The following is a 26,135-nucleotide window of genomic DNA, read 5'->3' on the forward strand; positions in this document are numbered from 1 at the left end:
GTCAGTGTTACATCGGTTAGTTAGGTCAGACACCATTTTTAAAATGTTCCGCGACCCTGTGTAAACAGCGATGACGGATCAATTCGTCAGAATGTTAAGCAGTTATGGTCGCCATTTTAACCTAGTCAACATTTCATTATTCCACAATACGTTTCAACAGAGGCAAAATAAAGCATATAATATATACCTCACTTATGGTTTTTATACATTCTTATCTTGTGGTCAATTTCACAAGGTTTTGTTAATAATCTCGCCGTGGATCGGCAAAAGTCCACATATTTATGGGGTAGAGATTTACTGGATAAATGCCAACAACTGTCATTAGTACGATACTATTCCCATATTTCAATCTCATTTTCCACATGTGGACACATATCAAGCCGTATATCGGCAAACCTCATAGCTTTGGGTTGACCAATAGATGTTTTTACAAGTAGTACAAAGTTAACAGACCTCTGTCATACATACGAAAAAAAGGCATTGCAAAGGAAGCAAAGCCCATTCATTCATACTCATTAATAGATATATTTTTGAAAAAAGTTATTTCATTAGATATGTACAGCTACAGAATCAATACGTGCGACCTCAGTCCGCTGTCTTGACTTAAAAGTATCTATCAGAGAGGGAGCCCTCTGTACAGAACTCTACAGAAAGCCAACTGCTGGCAACTCCACCCTCCACGCACGGAGTAGCCATCCTCCCAGCCTGATTAAAAGTATCCCGTATGGGGAACTTCTCCGATTGAGACGTAATTGTACTCACGTCTCTGACTTTGAAAAAGCGGCAAAACAATGCATATCTAGATTCAAAGTCAGAGGGTATGAGGAAGAGCTCTTACTATCTGCCTATAAGAAAGTTCATACTATGTCTCGTGTTGATCTCTTGAAGGATAGGGAGGACATTCCAAATACTGATAAAGCCTTTAATAAAAAGGGTCAACAAGGACAGTTTCGCATGATCACTGGTTACTCTGAGGATGCACAGAACGTGAGACAAATCTTCAAACGTAACTGGCATAGCCTACAGACTGATCCTGTCATAGGCTCAGATATTCCTAAATCACCATTGATGACCTTCCGTAAAGCTAGGTCTATCAAGGACACCCTGGTAAAGAGCCATTTACCTCCCAGGACGCCACCCACAGGAAGAATAAGAGACATGAAGGGCTTTTTCCCATGTGGGAAATGTAAGGCCTGTGCCACGAGCAAAAGGGTTCTCCAATACACTATCCCTGGGTGTAAGAAACCGAAAAAGATCAGCAAATTCATCTCCTGCCTTACCCCCTTCGTTGTTTATTGCCTGATTTGTTCCTGTGGGTTAAAATACATAGGGAGTACGGTCCATAATGTTAAGATCAGAATCTTAGAACACCAGCGGTCAATAGCAAATAAAGATGAAAATTATCCCGTAGCCCGGCACTTTGCTTTGAAGCACCAAAGCAATAGAGAACTACTACAATATTATGGTATGGATAATGTCCCAATCAACCCCAGAGGAGGCAATAGGCTTCAACGACTTAGGAGGCTTGAATCCCGCTATATTATAGACCTGCAAACCAAGGCACCGAAGGGTCTGAATAGGAGCGAAGAGCTAACGGTACACCTAGGCTAAGCCTAAAATTTTCCTGATGAATTGTATTGATTCTGTAGCTGTACATATCTAATGAAATAACTTTTTTAAAAAATATATCTATTAATGAGTATGAATGAATGGGCTTTGCTTCCTTTGCAATGCCTTTTTTTCGTATGTATGACAGAGGTCTGTTAACTTTGTACTACTTGTAAAAACATCTATTGGTCAACCCAAAGCTATGAGGTTTGCCGATATACGGCTTGATATGTGTCCACATGTGGGAAATGAGATTGAAATATGGGAATAGTATCGTACTAATGACAATTGTTGGCCTTTATCCAGTAAATCTCTACCCCATAAATATGTGGACTTTTGCCGATCCACGGCGAGATTATTAACAAAACCGGTGAAATTGACCACAAGATAAGAATGTATAAAAACAATAAGTGAGGTATATATTATATGTTTTATTGTGCCTCTGTTGAAACGTATTGTGAAATAATGAAATGTTGACTAGGTTAAAATGGCGACCATAACTGCTTAACATTCTGACGAATTGATCCGTCATCGCTGTTGTTTACACAGGGTCGCGGAACAATTTAAAAATGGTGTCTGACCTAACTAACCGATGTAACACTGACGAAGGAGCAATCCGAAACGCGTCTGTTATTCATACCTCGCTGAAATAAATGATTTTCGATGCAAGCTTCCTGAGTGCCTGTATTCCTGTTGGAACTAACGGAACTGGTAGCGTAATTTATTACGTGGCTGCACCGCCGCGTTCGGGCACCTGCCCAGGGAGTGCAGAGTAAGGTGCAACTTGGAGCAGCGATATATATATTATAGTGTGTGTATATATTAAGAGTATGTAGAGTACGGACTATATCGTTTTTGGGCATTTTTTGATTATTTGTGGCAGATTCATATCTCTATAATTGTCATCTTTCTATCTCTACGGGTTCTATGCGTTGTGGATCCTTGTAGTGGCCATTTTATCTAATGATGCTTCCCTCATGGACACATTTTGATTGGCATCAGTCTTGTACTTAGTTTGTTCTCTCCGATGAACATGGTTAGTCATCAAGACTCTAATGTGGAGGGGTTCTCGAATCTTTTTCCTGGATTTCTTGGAGTTCCATTGCAAACCTACTTACAGGCGTAGGGAATTGTAGTTTACATGGCATTCGTTATCGCCTCTGGCCTTTTTCTGTCCATATACTCATTTCACACATTAGTGGTCATGTAGTGCTGCCCCACTGGTATCTGTTGACTACTGAACAGTGTTATTCGGCTGCCTTTTAAAAATGTTTTTTCTTTCCATGCCTTAAGGGTTGGGAGTCTTGTACTATTATCATGCTGTTGACTGTTGTCTTTTGACACAGTATGTTTTTGCTACCCTTGAGACATGGTTGTTATGTGCCTGTAAGTTTGTTTTTACTTACATTGTCTGCGGTCTTTGCCAAAGTTTTTGTAAGGAGTCCAATGCTCCTGTTCATCTAATTCCTACGCATGTCTGGTCTCTGGATAAGCTTTGACTGGTTAGTTCTCTATGAGAACTTTTGTAGGATTTGTTCGCAGACCCTCCTCCGGTTGGGTATACCAATGGTATTTAATTCAAGAGTTAAGGAATCTGCAGCTAGATGTCTCTATTAGATGAACAAGTTACTTACCTCTGGTAATGCATTATCTGGTAGAGACATAGTCTAGCCGCAGATTCCTTAACGCTGTACCCATCCTCCCCATTCTGCAAACAACCTGTAGTGTAAGGGTGTAAGAGTTATACCATTTTTTTAGCACTGGTTTTATACACCGGTGATCACTGTTTTACATAGTTGTGTGATTCAACAAACCATTCGGTCAGACCTTATAGATCCTGGTTTGGTATTACTTACTATACCAAACATTTCAATATTCTAGTTCTTGTTTCAAAGATACTATGATCTTTTTTTGACGCAGTTTCCACACCCAGTTTCTATAGTGGCTCTGCGTTCTGGTGCGGAAGGTTTCACAGAAGAAACTAATGTCAGTGCGCCGGAAGGGACTTGTATGACTCCACTGACGTTACAACCTGAGTGGATGTCATCAAGGAGTTGCAAGGCGCTGTCCCCCTGAGCACAGAGGTATGGCTGAACGCCTAGGGAGAATTAAAAAGTTAAATAATTTGTTCATTAGTAAGACTCAGAGTCTGAGTACTGAAGCCATCATGGAAATGGCTCGCTCTATATTCGTCCCTGAATTCAACCCGATCGACCCAACAGAGCCCTTAGATCTGAGAACAAGGGCTTTATCTTAGTTCCCAAGATTAAACGATCACGTAGTGGAGGCTGACTGTTAACATATAATGCACCCAGGCTTTGGTACAATCTTCCCCTTCACGTACATGCCAAACCTAACTATATCAAGTTCAGAAAACTACTGAAACCCTTTCTTTTTCCCTGATCTACTCACAGCATAATTGGCGCCATAGTGCTGAGATGCTCCCGGTTAACCATCCGCTTTAGAAATGTTCCTTCATTCATTCATTCATTCATTCATTCATCAGGGTCCATTTTGGATACCCCCTATCTTGGAACATGTTGGAGGATGAGGACCACTTCCCCAGATAGTGGAAGTGGATTCCTCTGGCTGTAGTTGGGAGATCTGAAGTGAGGCGTACAGAGTAAGGGCTACCTTTGAAAATTCCATGACCACTTTATTAGTAAGGGGCTGCTGATTATTTCTTTCTGAGCACTGTCATCTGCTTGATGGAGGTGGTGAGGGGTGGGAATTGCACTTCAAGGTTATGAAGCATCGTGGTTCAGCATGCCCTTTTGGCTGTTCCGGATAACTACTTTAATGGGGCTGATGACAACCAGGTGCAGTGAGAGCAGACTTAAATGTTACCATGTTTAAGTACTCCTTGCTTGGAGCCAGACTCTTTCCTTCCTGTGCGAAGCATAATTTTACTCAAAGGCTCTGCCTGGAGAGCATCATGAAATTTCATTTGAAAAGGAAAACCTATCCGAAATCATTTCTGTAGCATGAGACAATGGATCCACATTCCCTGTTTAGAAAGTGTATAAAAGTGAGATTCAATCCAACCCCACTTTCCTCTAATGCTAAGTTCTTAATTACCAAGAGTATTTAAGGACTGCTCTGTGACTAGGGTTTAAAGTCTGAACTGTCTGCTGGAGGACCTGAGGTTCTGCCTAATGCTTAGAACTGTCTGTAGAAACAGAGGAGTCTGCCTGACCTTGCTGGAGGAGAATCTGTCCAGGAGGAGAAACACCCACAGAAGCCAGACTCCTGAAGCGAGTGCAACCAGGAGGAACCCATATTGTGAGCTAGTATTAATTTGTCTCTGTGTTTCCTGCTGAGAACTGCACCCAAAAGGCTGCACAATTACAATAACCAATGAGTTTGTATGGCAGCTGCTATGGGCTGCAACCTACCTGATGCTGCAGCAGTTGATGGAGCAAGAAGCTGTGTTCCCACCATGGTAAAACCGGTCAGCTTGGGGAGGCTGCATCTGTAACGGATGCATCCTTTTAATTCAATTGGCCAAATATAATAGTCTGGTTGTTGCTATCATCGAGAGGAGAGACCGCTGTGGTTACCTGTGTGGGCCCAACCCCTGGCTGATGATTGGAACCAGAAGCTGTTGGATCACTCCGCCCCGTCTCTGGAATGGATCCAAAACAAATTATTGTCGCAATGGAGGAGCACAGAGGAAACCCAGCCACTGCTCCTGAAGAGCTGCAAGTGTTACTAACCAAAGGTAGCCACCACTCCCACGAGTGAGACTCTCTCTGAGACTACAGTCGTGCAATCCCTGCTGTTGAGGGTAAGACTAATCGAAGGGCCTGAATACCTTGTCAGCCAGATAACACTGGTGCTGGAACACTTTTTACTTTTCTGAAAAAGCTGGAGTGGGACTCCTGAGACTGGGACTGCTGGTGGGGCCTAACCTGAGTGTCGCTTGTAGTGCATCTGGTATAACGACTAACTCTAGTACGAGGGTTTTGGGAGTAAGGAACCTGCCTATTGAACACTAGAGCCATGACCTCGGCTGCAATGTGGATTGTTTGTGTATGCCGTATTTGTGTTCATATATAAATACTACTTTTGTCATAACTGGAAACACATTTATTGCTGCTATTGAACGTACTTTGGGTTATGTGCCTGTGTTCACCTCTCCCCACCCCAAGAAGCCTTGAACTGCTCGACCCACGCTACAAGTGAGAGTAAAGTGCTGAAGGGGTACTTCACCCAGTTGCTCAGTAGCCATTGGAGGTGGAGCTCTCTGATTTTTCTTGGATTTGTGATAGTTAAGCGTTTGCCACTTTATCAAACCACATTGATATGTATAAAAGAACCCAAAATATATGTTTAGCCTTGCTTCCCTCAAAAGTGTAACACTTCTGATAATAATTCAAAAGGGCATCATTCATTTCCAATGTGAAAGTTGTCATCCTACCATTACAATTTTTCTCTCTATGTACATCCACTAAAATCTTGTGCAATCTGAGCCATCCGCCCCCCTGCTCTCACAACACTCTCAATAATACTGCTTGCTCTGAGCACATTTTCTTATCTTCATATTGTAGTTTCACTACCTTTCCTTAATTATTACTAAAAACTGTATCTCAAACGTAAGATTTTGCACTTTATTTTTGGCCAAGCAATTTACAATCACTTATCATTTCAAATAAGTCACCCACAGTGTATGTACATGTTAAACACTCCATTCGGTTTGAAACACATTTTAGTTTTCAGCAGTGTCCTTCAATTCAGACATATTCATATCACCTATACTAACAACTATATTTAACAGTCTAAGAGAACAAAAGTAACCTCTTCTTTAGCACTACCATGAACCTGTGATTAAAAAGGTAAAATATGTCTGCAGTCTGTGGGAGTCTCTAAATATCAATCCATCCAAGATCTTTTTTTGCCTACCTGTTAAACCATGGAAATGCACAGGCTTTATTTTCTGAGCAACCAAATTATAAATAAAATGCCAAATGTTCACAATTTAAGCATATAGATTTACCAAAGAATATAACGCTCCTTTGAATCTTTCTTTGACCAAAAACTATCCTTCATGCTTATCCGAATCTAATAGTTGACAACTTAATTTTTTTCTATAAAAATAATCATCCCTTTATATTTGGAATCATAAGTGATATAAACATCAATCCCTAATTAGCCACCTTGAAGCTCCACTGCTTCAGGATCCATTGTTATTTTTAAATTAAGAAAACTTCATTGTCGTCTTAAAGTTCGAAAGTGTTTTTCCTTCTTCTCAGTGCATTACAGCAATTAACATTCTAAGCATGTTTTTATCTGCTATTCAGAAAATGTAGTCCCTTTAAGAATCTATGGTAAATGTAGAGCCAAGTAAAAAAAAAAAAGGCCAGACCCAAGACCAGAATAACTTCTAAGGTAATATTTTTGCACACCAGAGCAAAGCAAATTCAACAATACCTTAAGCAACTACTTATTTATAGTTCCAAGCTTATAAATGATTAGAACTGAATGTAACACTCTACAAAAACTGTCAAGAGAAACACAATTGTGACAAGTATTGTAAAAACTTCACTTGACAAATAACTACATACTTTAATATTGCTGTTTTGTAGATATGGGTGGTTCATCTTCTCATACTTGCAATCCAGAAACAAGTGAAAATCATGGTCTCCAGAATTATCAAAGGTAAGATTATGTTGAAGTACTTCTCCTTTTGTCAACAATAGTATATATTTTCACTGCGTATTATTAGATTAAAGTCTCTGGGCTAGTACCCTGAATAGTTAAATCTAAACATGTTGGATTTTGTCCCACCTCAATAGACTTTAGAACCAAGTGTTTTGGATCCTGATAGCCTTTGCACTACTACCACCTAGCCAACCTAAAAAAATGCTAAGTGTTTGCTTACAGCACACTGGACCATCTTGTGTCCACTGGGGTTCTGCTTACAAGTCATCCCCTCTCCTTAGTTCACCTAGATTTCATGCTTGACTCTGCACAGCATGTGACCTAACATCCTCTTTCTTGAGGGTTATCACGAACTAGATGGATCAATTTGTGTCTCCACCTTGATGTTCATTGTGAGGTAAAATCTAGGAAAATGCACAATGTATAAAAACATAAGGTTGAAGAAGGTTGAGTGACTGGAATTAGCAAATGATCACGAAGAGCATGTTTTTTTTACTGTGGTCTTGGATCAGGTTAAGAGAATGTGTACAGATGATCTTGTTGAGTTTCCTTTTTGCCATTTTATTGAGCATGTCCACATACTATCATACTAAGTCCAACAGCAAAATAAAACCATTTTTTATTGGGTTTGCCCAACCACACTTGGACAATCCAATTTCTAAAGATAGAATTGCAATTTGCATTAAAATCTGTCATGCTGAAGCTAAATGCACATGAGCTACTATTCCTAGAGCTCATTCTACTCTCAAGAGGTGCTTCAGTGGCCTTTCTGGGAAGCATTCTACTGTGTCATCTAGCCACACATTTACGAAATGCTACAGTGTTACACATTCATGCATGACAGAAACCACACATCAGACAAACTGTACTTAAAACATCGTCCTAGACATCTCCTCCTATTGCTCACAAGCAATGGTTTTAGGGCATTGGGCACAGCTTTTCAGTCTATGCACACCATGTTTTATACAGAAGCACATGTTGCGAACGGAAATGTTGCTTACTTTCGATTTACAGCTTGCAGAGCTGCAGATTCACATGAGCTCTACCCACCTGCTCAAATATGAGCATACAGTAGAATATCCAGTAATAATATTTTAAATGTTCCTTACCATTACATGTTCTTCCAGTTTACACACACCACAATGCTTTGACTCTTCATGCTAACACTTATCCAAAACAGAAAAAAGAGAACCTGAGGTAGACTCTGTCCTGGTGCATTGTGGGCTCGTAGGGGTAGTATCACTAATCTCCTTGAAACCAAAAACCCTTCTTAATACCTTGAATGCTAAGGCAATTCATCCCGGATGCTGACATCTCTTGAATTCCATTGTTCATGAGGAGCTCAGCTCGTCATGTGCACACGAACAGTGTACTGCATGACGAGCTGAGCTCGTCATGAGCATGGATGGGGTTAAAATAAATAAAAGTGGCAAATTCCGAGCTCCCCACTAGGTAGCAGTATTGTACACAGCATGTAAGTCTACATCACTACAAGGTGCAAAATCTCTGATTGCCCCGCAACCCCAAAAAGGCAGCACAAAATGGATAGTTAGTATGTTACTCCAAATCACCAGAAAAGCCATGACGCCCACAAAACTGCATTTCAAAGTACTCCCTCCTAGGCAGTCAATATAACAAAACTCTCTTTCTGTATACCGTTTAGGCGTACCATGAATTTGCGTTGGCTAGGTTTGTATGATATGTTAAGAAATAATACAAACCAGTATTGACAGAGCCAATAGGTATTATCTGTGAGTTTTATTGGCGTTGTTATTGTTTTGTAGCGATGTTGCTAATGGCTGAAAGTGATGCAAGACCGCTTTGTAACACAGCCAGTATTGTTCGTATTATAGCACTTTTTTTATTTTCAGTTATGCTGCACTGAAGCACTTTTCCTCCTCGAGCCTGTTCTAAGATCACGCCCCTATTTGTAGAGGCCTTAACCCAAATTTTCAGTATGTCGCTAAGACAAGCCAAAGTTCCAACTAGATGTGAACAGGTTCAAATTAAGCCCATTCTTAAGAAGCCCTTGGCAGACCCCAATCTATTGACCAATTATGGCCCTATTTCTCCGTTACCCTATTTTGGGAAGGTACTAGAACATCTAGTTAATAAAAGACTCACCGCCCACCTGGAGAAACAGGGTCTCCTCGACCTCTCACCGTCTGGCTTACAGGCCGCCCACAGTACAGAGACTGCCGTCATTGAGATTGTTGACAACATCAGGTTAACTTTGGAAAAAAGGGACTCGGCCATCTTGGTCCTCCTAGATCTGTCGGCCGCCTTTGATACCATCTCCCACAGTATATTGAAACATCGACCTGTGGGAGGTGGGAATCAGAAGAAAAACCTTCGACTGGATCAAGAGCTATTTGGCAGACAGATCCACCTCTGTTGTAGTGGATACCATAACCGCATGTAGGCTTCCAGTGACCGTTGGGGTCCCACAGGGTTCAATACTAATCCCCATGTTGTTTAATCTCTACCTAACCCCTTTAGCGGCCATCATTAGATCATACGACTTTGAAACCGTGTCTTACGCCGACAACACTCAATTACTTGTCACCTGTGACTCCGATCTCACCGGCACTCGTTTTCGCTTTAAGAGCTGTATGATCCAAATAAATGAATGGATGAGTGCAAACAAGCTTCAACTAAACAGAAATAAGTCCGAGATCATCTTGTTCGGAAAAGCTGAAGACGTTTGGTCACAAGACTGGTGGCCTTCGGAATTAGGAACGTGTCCCTCTCCCAAGTCATCAGTCCGAAACCTCGGCATCACCATTGACACTTCCCTGTCTATGAAATCCCATATTGAACAGGTTTTAGGGGTATGTTACGGTATCATGTGTAGTCTCCGCAAAATTTTCAATTGGCTACTCATTGAGGCAAGGAAACCACTGGTGCAGGGCCTCATCAGTCGTTTGGACTACGGAAATGCCCTGTTCACCGCTCAGAATGAAGATCTGCTTTCCAAGCTCCAGATCCTTCAGAACACTGCAGCCAGGCTCGCCCTTAATCTCCCCTGTAGATCCTCATCCACTTCGAATCTACGGACCCTTCACTGGCTTCTGATCCGCCAGTGATGCCATTTTAAAATCTTAAGCCTGGCCCATAAAACAATGTATGATGCTGGCCCTCACTACCTAAAAAACAAACTTAAATTGCATATACCCGGAAAATCTTTAAGATCAGGCTCTAAATTCCTCCTTGCTCAGCTCCATATTCGGACTCTGCGTAAAAGAGGCCGCTCCTTTTCCTACCTTGCCCCCATGCTATGGAATGAATTACCCGTACAAATCTCATCCACAACTGATCACAAATGTTTTCGCAAAAAACTTAAACCCTGGCTTTTCCCTTCAGCCACCAATTAGACTTGGCGTGTTGTCTGTCCTTCATTCTTTCGCTGCTAGCACCATGAGTCCTTACAGTGAATTGTCATACATAAGAATGTATGACATTTGACATTTGAAGCTACCACTGCTGTTTAATATGGCTAGAAAAACATTGACCAAGCCAATAGATCTTAAATAGCGAGACTGATTGGCTTTGCTTATGTTTGGTATGGAATGCCATATTGTAATTGTAATTGCATTTATATAGCGCTTACTACTCCTGACGAGGCGTCGAAGCGCTTTTTCGGCAAGGAGCACGCTACACCAGGACCCAAAGAGGATTAGTGTTAAATTAGTATAGTGAAACATGCTACTACATTTTAAGCGGTGGATAGGTTAGTCAGTTATTTGGAGTGATAGCAGAAGGATAGAGGAGGAAAAAGGTTTGTATTTATATAGCGCTTGTTACCCCTGATAGGGTGTTGAAGCACGCTACTCCGAAAGCCCATAAAGGATTAGTGGTGAATTAGTATGGTGAAATATGAAAGTAATCTCAGTGGTTGATATTAGTCAGTCATCACACAACACAGACTATGCCCAACATGCATGCCTTTTAACAATTGACACCTTACGCAAGACAAACCCCCCAGACAGGCTACAGAAACGTCACCAGTAAACATATTACACCCGAATATTTCCTATACTATAGGACATGCAGATTAAGCAAAAGTGATTTTTTTACGGAAAAAAATAAATTCTCTGGGATACTAGACACGACCCCCAAATTACAAAGACTCCAAGTTACAAAATAAGCACAAAAACAGTGAGTTCAGCAGACTTAAAATAGAAATAAAAATTCATGGGCAAAACCCCTGCCTCCAATGCTCTATTAACTGTGTATCCAACCTCAGGAAAAGGTGTTCCTGGTCTACCATTACTTTATACCAAAGGCTCCCTAATTTCGAATTCTTGCAGATACAGACAAACTATTTTAAACCTATTTTTGAATGTGGATAAAAACAGATTCTGGATTCTTTGGAGTGATTCGAAATACTGTCCATGACTGCTTGGCCAATAGGTGTGCAGATTGACAGGTAAGGGGTTAAATAAGAATTTTCAGTAGATATGCACAACCTTGATACTAAAATGTTCATGTTTTCATATACGTGCATTGATTTATCATCTGTGGGTGGTCAGATCATTAAAGCATGAAGGCACATTTATTGGTTACATAAATGTGGAAATATGCAAGTTTCAACTTCATTTCTTCGCAAAACCCAAATTAAATATGGATAAATATATATACCATTAGCAAAACCAAATACGTAGAAATAGAAATGGAAATGGCAAAACAAAATACCATAACTGGGAACCCCAATTATACCTGAAAGTCATACACGGGACAAATATCAAAAGATGCATCCCATCTGTTTGCACCACAATGTCAATGCAAATATCGGTGGAAAGGGCTGGTACCCAGGGCCACTCTAATGATACGATTCTGAGGCAGTGCAGTTTACTGCACAATTATGGGTTTGCCTCATTTGCCACATAACACATCTGCTGCACAATATGTAGAAGTGTAGGTTCTAGCTGAAACGGGTCAAAAGTTACTAAAAGAAAAAAACGCTGCAGCAACTGTTGCTGCAAATTAGAAGGCCCTTTTCAAATGTTAACTGGGCTCTTTGTTGCTTATGGCTGTACTCGCATGTTGAACTGGTACTAATGGTGTAAAACCTTTGTCCATGCAGTATTAACATGTAAAAATGACTAACTAATGAAGCAATACCATAACAAAATGCACCGCATTATGATGCATAACGTGCCTTGTAGTGCTCCATAATTTAGTCAATCTTGCAACATAATTGGCTCCTTTCCTGTTGCATGATTCAAGTGTACTTGCAGGTACCATATTGCTCCAACATCACTACTGGATTAATGGGGAGCCTTAACCGTCCCAAATGTAATGGTAACTACGTGACGTGCACTGTCACACTTAAATAAATACATTATCACATGAACAAACTAAGGGGCACACACTACAGGCCCAAGTCTGAGTAATCACTAAGCTACGTGCAGCAGCGCCACATCCACTACTCGCGCAGAAAATAACTTTCCTCTGCCCAACACCTGAATCTGATCCCACTTCTTGCACCCAGCGAGACTGCTCCTCATGCAAAACATCCAAGAACCACATAAAACACACAAAGCCCGCAGCCTGCTCCAGAACCCTTAAGTCGACTGAGAACCGCAAAAGAAAGGGAGTTAAGAGAACATATGGTAAAACGACCAATCTCGAGACCAACTCCTTCCACACAGCAACCCAATCCCAACATACACAAGTTTCCCAATCTCCAAAGCACCCCCTGAGACCACAACTTACAACACCCCGCAGCATTCTTAGACAGTTTCTGCTCCTTGCACCAGGTCACACCTTAAGCGCTCGCCTCCTTAACAGCCACAATGTTCCTGCAACCAGGAAGACCCTAAACAGCCATACTCCAAGCTTCGTACTCACTGGCACCAGTAAGTACACCAAGCTTACAGTGAGCAGTCTGCTAAACTCGGCGATCCTTCTGATCCTTAAACAAAGAGACTGTCCCTCATCAAACACAATGCCTCCATTCCGCACCGCTACCCCTCACACACAAGTAAAGTCCCTGGCCACTCTGTGTCCCCCAAAGCGACAAACCCAGCGTGAACCCCTACTGCTGCGTGCACCGAACATAGCATACCAGCACCAAGGCTTGAGCTGCTTCTTCTTCTCTCCCCCCCCCATGTCGTCCACGCGCTGAGGGCCGAGTCTTTGCACTGTTTAGTACAGAAAACTAGCTCATGGAAGAAGACTGTGAACACGGCTTTAGCATGGTGAGGTGGGAATTCAAGCTGCACAACCTAAAGCAAATCAAGCCAGCAAATGGGAATCAAGAAAATGTGAGTTATAAGCCATAAGGCCAAAAGCAAGCCACAGGCGGAATGCATTCCCAGGTAAACTTTCTGAATGTCCCCAAGATGTCCTTCGCATACCTGACAACTGTGCTTTCTGGTTGGTTGCAACCTGAAAATCAGTCTGCTGGCTGAGGCTGGCCTTCATGATGTTTGGGTCCTTACAGATTTTATCTTTAATCTTTTGTTCCTTTAAAAATATTAAAAGGGGTTCCTCCAATTTGAATAGTATTCGACACACTAAGTTTTTTTTTTTAACCAATTCTGTTTCTTTTTAATAAAATACAAATGTCCTTATTAGTGAAATGGCACATAGGAACATTACTGAAAATGGCCTATTGAAGTGGAGCTCTGGTTGGGGGAAGAAAGCCTCTAAATCAATGAGCCTGCCTGCAGGTTTCCTCTTTGTATGGTTCCTCACCAGTGTCCCAGTGTATATAGTACACCATAGCATGGTCACTGATCTAGGTAAATCACCAAATTCATATTGAGAGCTAAGAAAGAGCCGAATAACTAAAGCGCAAGCTGATCCATCGAAAATCCATTGTGTGAACCATTAACAAATTTCTTATGTGACCAGTTTACGCAAACTATAACAAATTAAAAAAATAACTTTTTATTTTTAGATAAATACATTAGATGACAGTAAGTGGGAATTATCAAAAATATGATTGTTAAACATGCATTTTAGTTACGTTTAAGAAGGTTTAGATAACTTTGCCTTGGAAGAGCGAAAAGTTATGTTTTTTTAATGAACGCTATATAAAAGGCCAATAATAATGGCCGAACACTATACTTTACTAAGCTTCAGCTTTGATCCATTTACTATCAGCACTCTCACATTTTGTGATTAAGAACTGTAGGAGAGTAGGATCTGCTTACTATGGTTACCCCCACTTTTTGCTGTGTTTCACGGATTTATCGACTTTAGTCTGGCTGGGGCCCTGCTAACCAGGACCGTGGCCTAGCTGCTTCCTCTCTAAACTGATTACATGTACATTAGGTGCACTCCAGATTGGTTACTAGGTTACCCTTGTGAGTCCCTAGTATATCGTACCTTAGGTACCAAGGGCATAGGTACCCCAGAGGCCTACCAGGGGCTGAAGCATGTATTATGCCACCCCTGGGAAGCCTTCCAAAATAGCACCACAGGTCTGCTACTGCAACCTGGATAAGGTGGTGTAAGTACCCCTTACTAAGATCTAGTACACCTATATCTACCTATATATATACAGACACATATAAACCTATAAGTCACTCCTATGGCAGGCCTTGACAATCCTGAAGGCAGAGTGCTTGGTTTTGTGTGAGAGGGTGCCCAAGCATGAGCTGAGCCCCTTTGCAGCTTTCATAATCACTTCCTTATAGCTGTTCTGTGATACTGCCACACCATATACTCTTAAGTGCATTATAAATTTGCGGTAAATGCTAACTTTGGAATGGCTGCATCAAAACATGTCGTGTTTGGTGTCAAACACTTTGAAATCCTCCCCCCTCAGACGTCCAGACATCTCCGAGGCTGACACAATATCTTAGCAAAGCTGAGACCTGTAGCCATCACGAGAGACTTGGGACCGGAACTCCTGGAGACCGTGCACCTTTGCAAGTGCATCTACTTCCAGAGCTTTCCCGAAGTTGTGAATTGGGCTACTTGTAGTCCAAGGCCTGAGCACCATCTGCACCGAAGATTGTCGGCCTACACTCCATGAGTGTTCCATGGGCCAGCTTCCGGTCCCTTCGCGATCCCTGGTCCGTCGACTGGTGGGTCCACACGAAGGTAACTCTTTTGTTTCTTGGGCTTCCCTGGTTGCTCCAGACGTGCCCTGACTCCCCTCCAAAGGGTGAGTCCCTCAGACCTTGCTGGTTTGCTCTGAAGCCATACTTTGCCTTCTGTGTGGCTTGATGTTGCCAAGGCTTGTTTGGTCCAATCTGGATAGCGACACTGCAGCACTCGACATCCAACATGGGACAGCTCAAATCCAGCTCCTGATTGTCGTCGATACCTCCTGGTCCTCGTGGCTGAAGAGTCCAGCTTCACCTCCTGCACCTGAAATCACCCGACATCGGTGGGCATCTTCTTGCTGCCTCCCTGGTCACTGGGAAGTGACCCAGACTCTGTCCCCTCTGCTTTCAGGTTCTTCATATCTTCGATCCACCCTTGGATCCATCTGGACACTTCATCTGGCTGCCTGCAGCACTTCTTTGCAGCTCTCCATAGGAAACGACGACGAAACCCAACACAAAAAGACACCTATGCACCTGGCTTCCCTGGGTGAGGTAACGCGAGCACTACAGGTGCTCCCGTGGGTCTTGTTCCTAGTCCACTCCTAAGTGTCATTAATCTTTAAAAATCCAATCGCAACTTTCTCCATAGAAGTCAATAGTGATTCCCTGCTGTGTTTAGACACTGCACTCGTCCCCCACCTTGGGTGGTTCTTGGTTGCCCCAGCGTATCTACAGGCCCTAGGCCTGGTCTCTATGTTCACACCGGTACTTATACCACTATCTTAGTATTTGATTTGTGAGGCCCCTAGGGCAAAACATATTCTGTGCTAATTTACTGTGTGCCAAATAAGTTTACTTGGTGTACTTTTGCCTCTAGCCTCATAAAGAGACTAGAGGGATGTGTTTAGAATAAATACATATAATATTTTATATATACCTTGTGTGGTTCTCCTTTCATTTGGTCATTCATGAGATTATAGACTGGTAAAACAAGCAGCTTTACATTCCTTCAAGACTTAGCCTGAAGGCTGCTCTCCACAGCTACCACTAGGATAGCTTTCTATAAAGGTTGTCTTTAAACCTACCATCCATAAGGGTCGTTGGACTGGTGCAAGGTGCCCACTAGAATAGTGGACAGCATATGTCAGGCCAACTTCTCACAAGAACAATCTGGTACAGTCATGTATTTTTTAACCAGTTACAGACCAGTTTTTCAAAGAATTGATTTAAGCCTAGGTTTTTTTGGGTGAAACTTTTCAATTGGTCAATGCTGATTAGATCAACCGCTCACTACTGAAAAATGCAGTAATCTACAGGTGAAGAGTTTTGAATCCTGGCAAAGCCGACGTAGTCTTTCATCTTTCCTAGGTTGACCAATTGAGTACACAAACTGAAACTGGGTAATAGTTCTATTTACGGTGTTTAGAAATGGCAGATGACTGATATGACAAGCATAAAGTTAGTACCTCGTTCCTCAGGGGAGTTGTCTTTTAAGAGCTAAATTAGTACAAAGTTGTCAATAACATTTCCCTGTAAAAAATACAATACAAATAGCTACTTGCCTGTCAGAAAATGAGAAATATGTCTAGAAATGCTTCAGACAACTGGGCGTGTCAATTGCAAAACTACATAGTGTAAAAATAAATGCGTCTGTGGTTTTCACCATATACCAAAAGTACATGTAAGATAAGTGGAGCACTCCATTTCAGTCGTGGCTTGCAATATTCGCGGGTGGAGGGGTGGGCGTATGAGAGGGATTGCACCGGGGTTCACGCGGGTGTGGGGGGGTAAAGGAAAAAGAAAAAAAACGTACCTGACCGGGTCCGTGCCGCCTCTGCTCCTGGGCCAGGTTCAGCGTTTGCCGTGTTCCTGCTCCGGAAAAGGCATCCTCCCGCCTCTCCTGTAAGCCAATGTGAAGACAGCGCCCAACCGGGCGCCTGTAGGGGGGTCATTTCCTCTATGTAGGCTGCATGCAGCCTACATAGAGAAAATGTAGAATGCGAATGACTTGTTTGGTCGGCCCAAGAGAGCCAAACAAACAGTCAGGGTACACAGAGTGGTGCAAGCCACTCCTCCCAGACCCGCCCTCCCACCCGCCCCCAACCAGGCATACCCTCCCGCCCGCTCCCAACCAGGCATACCCTGCCTTCTGCTTTCTCGCAGTGTGAGAAGCAGAAATATAACATGGTATTTAAAATACCATTTTATGTTTTTGCTTCTCACACTGCGAGAAAGCAGTGGGGCGACGCTCCTCCGCCCTAATGGAGGAGCCGCCCCTGCTCCATTTACATGTTCATTTTACTCTCCTTTCCTGACGTAGCACACAGTATTATTTCCGAAGCCTTCTATGCCAGCACCTGATTAGATCCAATAGAATATAATGACTAAAAGCTGTTCTCACGTTGTAGCTGTTCTCAAGTGTAGACGTGTTTAAATGTGCTTGCTCTGTATCTCTGAGGCAGAAATTTGAAAGAATGAAACACCTTAATTTTGGTGTAATTCATTGTCCTGAGTGAAGAAGGGATGGACGTTTTTAATACTTGTAAGTCTAGGGATGCCAATAACGCATTTCTAGTTTTTCTTACAAACTTGCCTGAATAGACTCAGAAAACCTCTGACTGGCGAGTATGCGCGGTGGGCAGCGAGAGGGAGCTGCTTCTGAACTCTGAACCGTTCAGTCTGGCCTTGAAAGCTGACCTTGTCCTCAGGCATAACCTTTACCGGTCTCTTACATAGCAATGTCAGAATCTCTTGCTTCTGTGTTGTCAGGTTGAGCTGCACCCTGCATCTCTGGGCCATTTACGCAGCTGTGGAAGGACCCATGGAAGTTGTAGTCTTAACAGGCCACCAGGAATCATCACAGGCCCGTGGACTACAACCTCATAAGGCACCAGTGTCCCCACTCTATACAAAGTGCAAACCTTGCTAGTATTCACTGTCAAGACCTGGCAAGCACTGTTTGTTTTGCCTCTCACTGTCTTAGACTTGATTTATTTATTTGAGAAGTTTTAGATAGCACAAACATGACCCATCTGGGTATCGGAGCGCTGTACATATAGCAGTCAAGTCATACATACAGGGAAAAAAAGACGAAATGACAGACAAGAAGGATGCAAGCAAGGAGCAAAACAAATACAATATATCAATCGGGCTGGCAGGTCCAAGATCCAGAGGATTCCACAGGAAAATAGTCAAGCTGAGAGACTTCAGGGCTACTAGTGAAGGAATCTATTCATCAGAGAATTCTTTAGTGAAGGCTGTCTTGGGGTTTGTCCTTTATTCTGCTAAAATTTGCATAAGTATGGTTGAAGGTTGAGCCGGGGCAGGTTTCTAGGCGTACTATTGGGAATGTCATGTGACATCTCCTGCAGGATCCTATTCCCCATGTATGGGAATGCATATAGTTAAGATTTCGGCACAGGAGGATGGAGTTCACTGCGCAAATGTGTTTCTTTTCCTTTTGTTCCTGTTTCTTTTGATCTGCAATGAAACCTATTCCTCTACACCCTCAACAAATCTCAAAACGTCCATTCCTTTTCCCTTATTGAAAGAGCAGTTACTCCAGCCCTTTTCTGAAGTACCTTTCTGACCATTTCCACGACGGTAAAAGTAAGGGGGGAAAGTACAGTTTGTAGACCACAGTCACAAACCCACAAGCTACTCGTACCTGGCAACACCAGCTTCCCACCCCTTGCCTGGGATTTCCCCACATTCGTGAATGGAAATCCACTGTAGTGAAGCAGATTTCAACTTGCCCCGAATCATTATGTGAATTCCTTGCAGTTGGTGTATTTAGACAGGAAACCTATCTTAACAAGCGGACATATATTTGTGAATAGGTCCAACCGTGTTTAGAAAGTAAATAAGGCTTATACATATAGTGTTTTTAAGGACTGTCTAAAAGAGTTATCTGAATGCACCAGATAATACTGTGGTAATATATGTACACAGCAATTTACAAAAGAGAGCAGTAAAGTCCAAACAGACTTGAGCTCCACAAAGCACTCTCTGAAGCCTTTAATGTTCTACAAAAGGTAAGTAGCTATGGCGAGTGTCTGATTACCTTAGGCAAGTCACTCCGGAATTCTGTACAAGAGCAAGAGGTGGTTTGATTGGCTGATACACGTTTGTGAGAATAGGCAGCATGGGTGAAGCGAAGGTGACGCAGCACAATGATGTATATCCCACCTACCATGGCAACTGTAGAATGATGACCCCGAGATTAATAAAAGCAGTATTAGCAGTAATTACATGCATTGACAGATTGCGTGTTCCATGCAGCTCATGGCTGAGGTCATAGTAATCTCTTTCGAAAACTTATACCTTATGCATTTTTATTCTCGTGACGTCTTCCCAGTAGGGCTCCGTGTTAGCCCCATCTGGGATGGGCGTGGTTGTCGGCACCCCTGAACGGGGCCTCCCTGGAGCAGTCGGACAGACCAACGTTACTGAATGTCTGTGATTAATATATGCCATAATAGACAGTAGCCTTATGTCTGAAGGCTGGATTTAGACCACACTCCGCTAAATGAGAATGAGGACCATGCCTTTAGCATTTATTGAAATGCTCAAACCCTATCTGTTGGGGGCAAGTTCCCATTGCTGTCAGATTTCATCAACCTTTCACTTACTGCAACCTTCTTTCCTCTTTGGTTCAATCCTGTCTACACCTACTCTTTCCTTTACCACACCTGCTCCATGCTGACCAGAAAGCTAAGGCTGTGTATCCTCAAAGCACTATTTTACCCTATGGATATATACCAGTGCTTTGTTAAACCTCTCAGCCACAAGGTTGTTCCTCATTTGGTCTATCTAATTTCTCCTTTCTTCTCTCATGGTTTCTCTATTCCAATCTCTCCGTCACACCTCAGCCTTTTGTACAGACACAAGGGTGGCATGAAGTGCTGCACAAATGTACAAATGACTAAGATAATACCTGATGGTCCCCTTTAACTTCTTTTGTCAACATCTTTCATTTGAAACACAAACTCAGACCTTCTGACTTTTCTAATACATCGTTTAACTGTTCAGCGTCCATGTTTGTAAAAATGTATTCAATTGTACTCACTTTATTTTGCTAGATCTACAAGAATGGAACAAAAGTCAAACGGTAGCCCTACGTGGGACCATAAACCCAGCCCCTGGAAAACGAGTAAGTATTTTTTAACTACTCCTAGGGATCTGACTAAGAATAGATTGAGTATGGATTTATTAACTAGCAGCATGATAAATTTGATCACAAATGTTGTAGAAGATAACGGTGCATAGGATGTTGGACAGGTTGTGTAGTTGACATATACCAAATGAGGCATCAAGGTGAGGTGGAATAGGTGCTGCTGTACGTAAAACAATAATGCATTCATTTGTATTACACTGGACATGGGTTGATTAGTAGTTACTCTTTGCCTTCAAATCATAGCAGATGGTAGTTTAGGGTTGCTTTAAACTTCAAGTTAGGGGAAATCCTGTATATCAGATGTCAAAAGTTAGAGCTATTGGCCTTGTAAATGACAACATTTTTATTTATGTGTTGGTTTTGAAAAGAGATAAAAAATGGCATTGTCATTTACAATGCCAATAGCTTAATCTCTCGCAAATGCCAGACCTATTGCATTTGCAACCACACACACACACACACAGAGCCACACACACACACCCAGAGCCACACACACACACACACACACACACACACACACATAGATGTGGTGGATGTGGCTATGGTGGTGTTGGATGTGGTGGGGGTGGATGATGTGGTGGGGGTGGATGATGTGGTGGGGGTGGTGGGTGTGGTGGTGGTGGTGGTGGTGGTGGATGTGGTGGTGGATGTGGAGATGGTGGATGTGGTGGGTGTGGTGGATGTGGTGGTGGATGTGGTGATGGTGGATGTGGTGGGTGTGGTGGATGTGGTGGTGGTGGTGGATGTGGTGATGGTGGATGTGGTGATGGTGGATGTGGTGATGGTGGATGTGGTGATGGTGGATGTGGTGGTGGTGGATGTGGTGGTGGTGGTGGATGTGGTGGTGGTGGATGTGGTGGTGGATGTGGTGGTGGATGATGTGGTGGTGGAGGTGGATGTGGTGGTGGAGGTGGATGTGGTGGTGGAGGTGGATGTGGTGGAGGTGGATGTGGTGGAGGTGGATGTGGTGGAGGTGGATGTGGTGGTGGTGGATGTGGTGGTGGTGGATGTGGTGGTGGTGGATGTGGTGGTGGATGTGGTGGTGGTGGATGTGGTGGTGGTGGATGTGGTGGTGGTGGATGTGGTGGTGGTGGATGTGGTGGTGGGTGTGGTGGTGGTGGATGTGGTGGTGGTGGTGGATGTGATGTGGTGGTGGTGGGTGATGTGGTGGTGGTGGATGATGTGGTGGAGGTGGATGATGTGGTGGATGATGTGGTGGATGATGTGGTGGATGATGTGGTGGATGATGTGGTGGATGTGGTGGGTGTGGTGGATGTGGTGGGTGTGGTGGATGTGGTGGGTGTGGTGGTGGGTGTGGTGGTGGATGTGGTGGTGGATGTGGTGGTGGATGTGGTGGTGGATGTGGTGGTGGATGTGGTGGTGGATGTGGTGGTGGATGTGGTGGTGGGTGTGGTGGTGGGTGTGGTGGTGGATGTGGTGGTGGATGTGGTGGTGGATGTGGTGGGTGTGGATGATGTGGTGGTTGATGATGATGTGGCGGATGATGTGGTGGATAATGTGGATGTGGTGGTGGTGGATGTGGTGGTGGTGGTGGATGTGGTGGTGATGGATGTGGTGGTGATGGATGTGGTGGTGGATGTGGTGATGGTGGTGATGGTGGATGTGGTGATGGTGGTGGATGTGGTGATGGTGGTGGATGTGGTGGTGGATGTGGTGATGGGAGATGTGGTGATGGGGATGTGGTGGTGAATGTGGTGGTGGTGGATGTAGTGGTGGATGTTGTGGTGAATGTAGTGGTGGATGTTGTGGTGAATGTGGTGGTGGATGTTGTGGGTGTGGTGGTGGATGTGATGGTGGTGGATGTGATGGTGGTGGATGTGGTGGTGGTGGATGTGGTGGTGGTGGATGTGGCGGTGGATGTTGCGGTGGATGTGGCGGTGGATGTGGATGTGGCGGTGGATGTGGTTGCGGTGGTGGATGTGGTTGCGGTGGTGGATGTGGTTGCGGTGGTGGATGTGGTTGCGGTGGTGGATGTGGTTGCTGTGGTGGTGGTGAATGTGGTGAATGTGGTGGTGGTGGATGTGGTGGATGTGGTGGTGGTGGTGGATGTGGTGGATGTGGTGGATGTGGTGGATGTGGTGGATGTGGTGGATGTGGTGGATGTGGTGGATGTGGTGGTGGTGGTGGTGGACGTGGTGGTGGTGGTGGTGGACGTGGTGGTGGTGGACGTGGTGGTGGTGGACGTGGTGGTGGTGGACGTGGTGGTGGTGGACGTGGTGGTGGTGGACGTGGTGGTGGTGGACGTGGTGGTGGTGGACGTGGTGGTGGATGATGTGGAGGATGATGTGGTGGAGGATGTGGTGGTGGTGGTGGATGTGGTGGTGTTGGATGTAGTGGATGTTGTAGTGGATGTGGTGGTGGTCTTTTAATTACTTAAAGTCCCGCCATACATTGACAACAACGTGAGTGTTGAGTGGGAAGTCCGCTGAAAGTTTACTTCCCAGACCATTAACAATAACCGAGCCTGTCGCCCTCATTGAAATAGGCACGTGCTGGTGGCAGTAACAAAGCCACCTGTCCGTAAGCACCTGGTTTTAAACCCAACCCATATTTAACCTCCCAGACACCTACAGCCATTAAAAGTGCAATATTTACAGCATTCTATTTTTCAATGATCTCAAGTGAGGGTTTGCCACAGAAAAGATTGTTTGTTTTCCCTATTGGTTTTCACCGGTTTGAGCAGTGAGCTAAGATGGGACAAACGAGAAATTCAAACGTTTGACCCAAGGGGCCATTAGGAACAGCTGGTTGTTGAAAAATAACTTCTCTCTGCAAAAAAAACACGAGGAACATATTAATTCTATATTAAACTCTTTAAAAAATATTAAACTTATTGACAGCTAATCATACATAATTCTATATGGTCCGCACCCAATCAAGGAAAAAATCAATAGATAATAAACGTGGTTAAAAAAAAGCATTTGCAATGCAATAGGTCTCGCATTTGTGAAAGTTAGAGCTATTGGCGTTGTAAATGGCAATGTGCTTTTTTATGCAGTTTGGAGTGGATGTATGTGGTGTGGAGTGGAATTATGTGGGTTGGTTTGCAATTGTTAGTTGTGGAATTCTGTGTGGTGTAACAATCCGAATGAAAGCAAAACAAGCAAGACCAGAGGGGTTGGGGCGAAGGAGTCAGCAACATGGAAAGTGGTGGGTGGGAGAGGAAAGCAACAACCCATGTACAAAAATTGCACTTCAATTAAATAGCACTTGAATGAAGGTGCAAGCGAATGGACACCAATTAAATGTAATGAATCTGTGCCTGGTCCCTGCGCCAGAGAAAGGGATGGAAATGACATGGGATCTGGTGGTCTTTTAGGATGCAGTAAAGTAGAATGACAGAGATTCCAACAAAGGGCTAAGCAATGGCTAGGTTGCCAGCCCTATATTATATACAATAGAGGTAATCATGTTCTGATATGTTACCAATTAATATAGGCCACACTCCCAGAGCTGCCAACTTTGGAACTGAGAATCAGATTGATTCACAGCATTAGTTGAATATCCTGTGATTGTGGGCAAATCATTTAATCTCCCAGGGCTCACTCAGATTATTATCCTCTTTACGGTGATAAAACCGGTACAGTTGAGAGTAGTAATAATAACATGTGCTATTAAATGTGAAGAGTACCGGAATAGCTTTTAGTGAGCCTCTACTTACAAGGAGATAAAATATCCCTGACCTTCAACAAGTATTTTGCTGTAAATGTGTGCCCTAAGCAAACACGTTTAAACTAAAGCATCCCTGCTACTCTACCTTTCCGTATATACAAGTGAAGGATTAGCGCATTATTTAGTTCAGCAGCAGGCCGCCCAGGGCTCCGATAATAAATGGGAAAGGTGGCGCTCCGGTTTGGTATAGTGCCCTGTGTAATGTCAAAAAAACACGAAAAGAAGGTGGGGCACAATTTCACGAAAAGAGGTGGGGTACAATTTCCATTGAGTAATGAGAAATATTTTACTGGCAGTGCTACAAAAAACAGATGAGACGTTAGCTTAACACCTTATGTTTCTGGGGCAAATCACATAATCTCTGTTACCCAAAAATATAAAATCTGACACTATGCAGTGCAATCTGGTACTCCTGTAAAGTGCTCTAATACCTTTGGTGCAGTTTTGCGCGATATAAAACTGTGATGACAAAAAAAGGTAAAGAATGGACCGGAAAACTCGAGTGCTTTTAATTAAGATGCCAGCTACATGCATGCAATTTGTAGGTGGTTACTTAACATTTATAAAAATGTCTGAACTGCATCTATCTGTATCGAACAAGTACACTAGGGATACTATATTGTAACACACAAGTTGTGCAATGGCATGGGAAGTAGCACACATAAAAGGTGAATCAAATAATACAAAAGGCACTGCAGGCACCTGTCTTTTCGCTGAACTCATTACCGCAGTACTGTTGTGTTTTGTAGGCAGATAAACGAACATTTTCACTTCCAGTCAGTGATCAAATTATACTACTCGAGTCAACAGCAATTGTTTCCTGTTGGCACTTTTTGATAAAACTCTTCTGTAAGTAATGTCAAACGTGGCGCCGCCGTGGAGTGAAAGAAAACAAAGCGAGCAAGGTCCGCTAAACCAACGTTAGACTTTCCCCTTGTGTGCATAGCTCCACCATGATGAGTAAATTGCATTCTAGGACTTGTAGTCCCGCTGTTTAAACAGGCCCTGCTAGCATATGCAACTACATGGAAGAGGGTACGACAGAAGCTGTGTAAGCATCCGAGTCACGAGCCGGCGGTTGAAAAATGCTGACTCCGCTTTTAATTAAAAAGCACCCATTGCGCCTTAACGTATTCAAGACATATTAGGGCATGTTTACAAAATCCTTTGCGGCTCGACAACCCTGTAGTCTTTTTAACAGGCGTTTAACAGCATGTATACTTTGTGTACATAAACTTGCTGATCTAGCCCTGTGAGACTGTGGGCTGGGCGGACCGGAATAACAAGCGGGGAGGCCGGATGTAGTGCGCTATGGTCAAGGATTTATTGATGGAAAGTACACACAAAGTCCGGAATAAAGAGTTTGCAGGGAAGAATAATCCACCAGGAAGCTCCCAGCCGGGAGGGGGATCTGGATGGTAGGTAGGTATCCTGGCTGTGGTCCGCTGCTGGGCTGTTGTCGTCAGGTTACGGCCGGTCGATGGGTCTCCTCGGAGATAAGTAAGAGAGAGTATAGGGGTTAGTCCCGTCCAGTAAAGACTACTGAGTACTACCACCGTCACCGGTAAGTGAATGGCCAGGTAATGAACGTGGGGAAGGAGGGAAGAGTAGGTAGGGATAAGACCACTCGGCAAGCAGGAGGGGTTTGTGATGGGGGTGTCCGGGATAAGTGTGGGGACTATAAGTACAGTGCTCGTGATAATTCTCTTAAGTACTAAGGCTGGTGCAGGGTGCTCGTGGGGGCTCTATATACAAGATCTTACAGTTAGGTACAATATTTACACTAGGGGAACACGGAGAAGGATAGAGTGTACTCATGTGCCCCGCCGTAACTCTCATCCGAGTTACGGCCGCTCTTCCGCCACCTCCGGAGGTCGCCACCAATCCTCCGTCCACAGGTCTTCTTCCTCGTTCTCTTCTCCGGTCTCCGCCTCCTCTCCGATCTCCTCCTTCCTTCTGCTCTCCGTCGGGGGTTCCGTGCCGTTCGCTGT

General features: G+C 43.6%; 1 protein-coding gene across 2 annotated transcripts in view; it reads left to right on the top strand.

The window, feature by feature from the left end:
• LOC147748974 (uncharacterized) overlaps positions 1-26,135 on the top strand; it is a 737,146-nt gene that overhangs the window by 565,876 nt on the left and 145,135 nt on the right. For both annotated transcript variants that reach the window (XM_086964737.1, XM_086964747.1), the window contains 2 exons: positions 7,194-7,266; positions 20,357-20,427. In XM_086964737.1, the coding sequence (XP_086820863.1) occupies positions 7,194-7,266; positions 20,357-20,427 (144 nt within the window). The remainder of the gene's footprint in view (positions 1-7,193; positions 7,267-20,356; positions 20,428-26,135) is intronic.

The sequence above is a fragment of the Lissotriton vulgaris genome, chromosome 1_1 (genome assembly GCF_964263255.1).
Source record: "Lissotriton vulgaris chromosome 1_1, aLisVul1.2, whole genome shotgun sequence".
Taxonomy (NCBI): Eukaryota; Metazoa; Chordata; class Amphibia; order Caudata; family Salamandridae; genus Lissotriton; species Lissotriton vulgaris.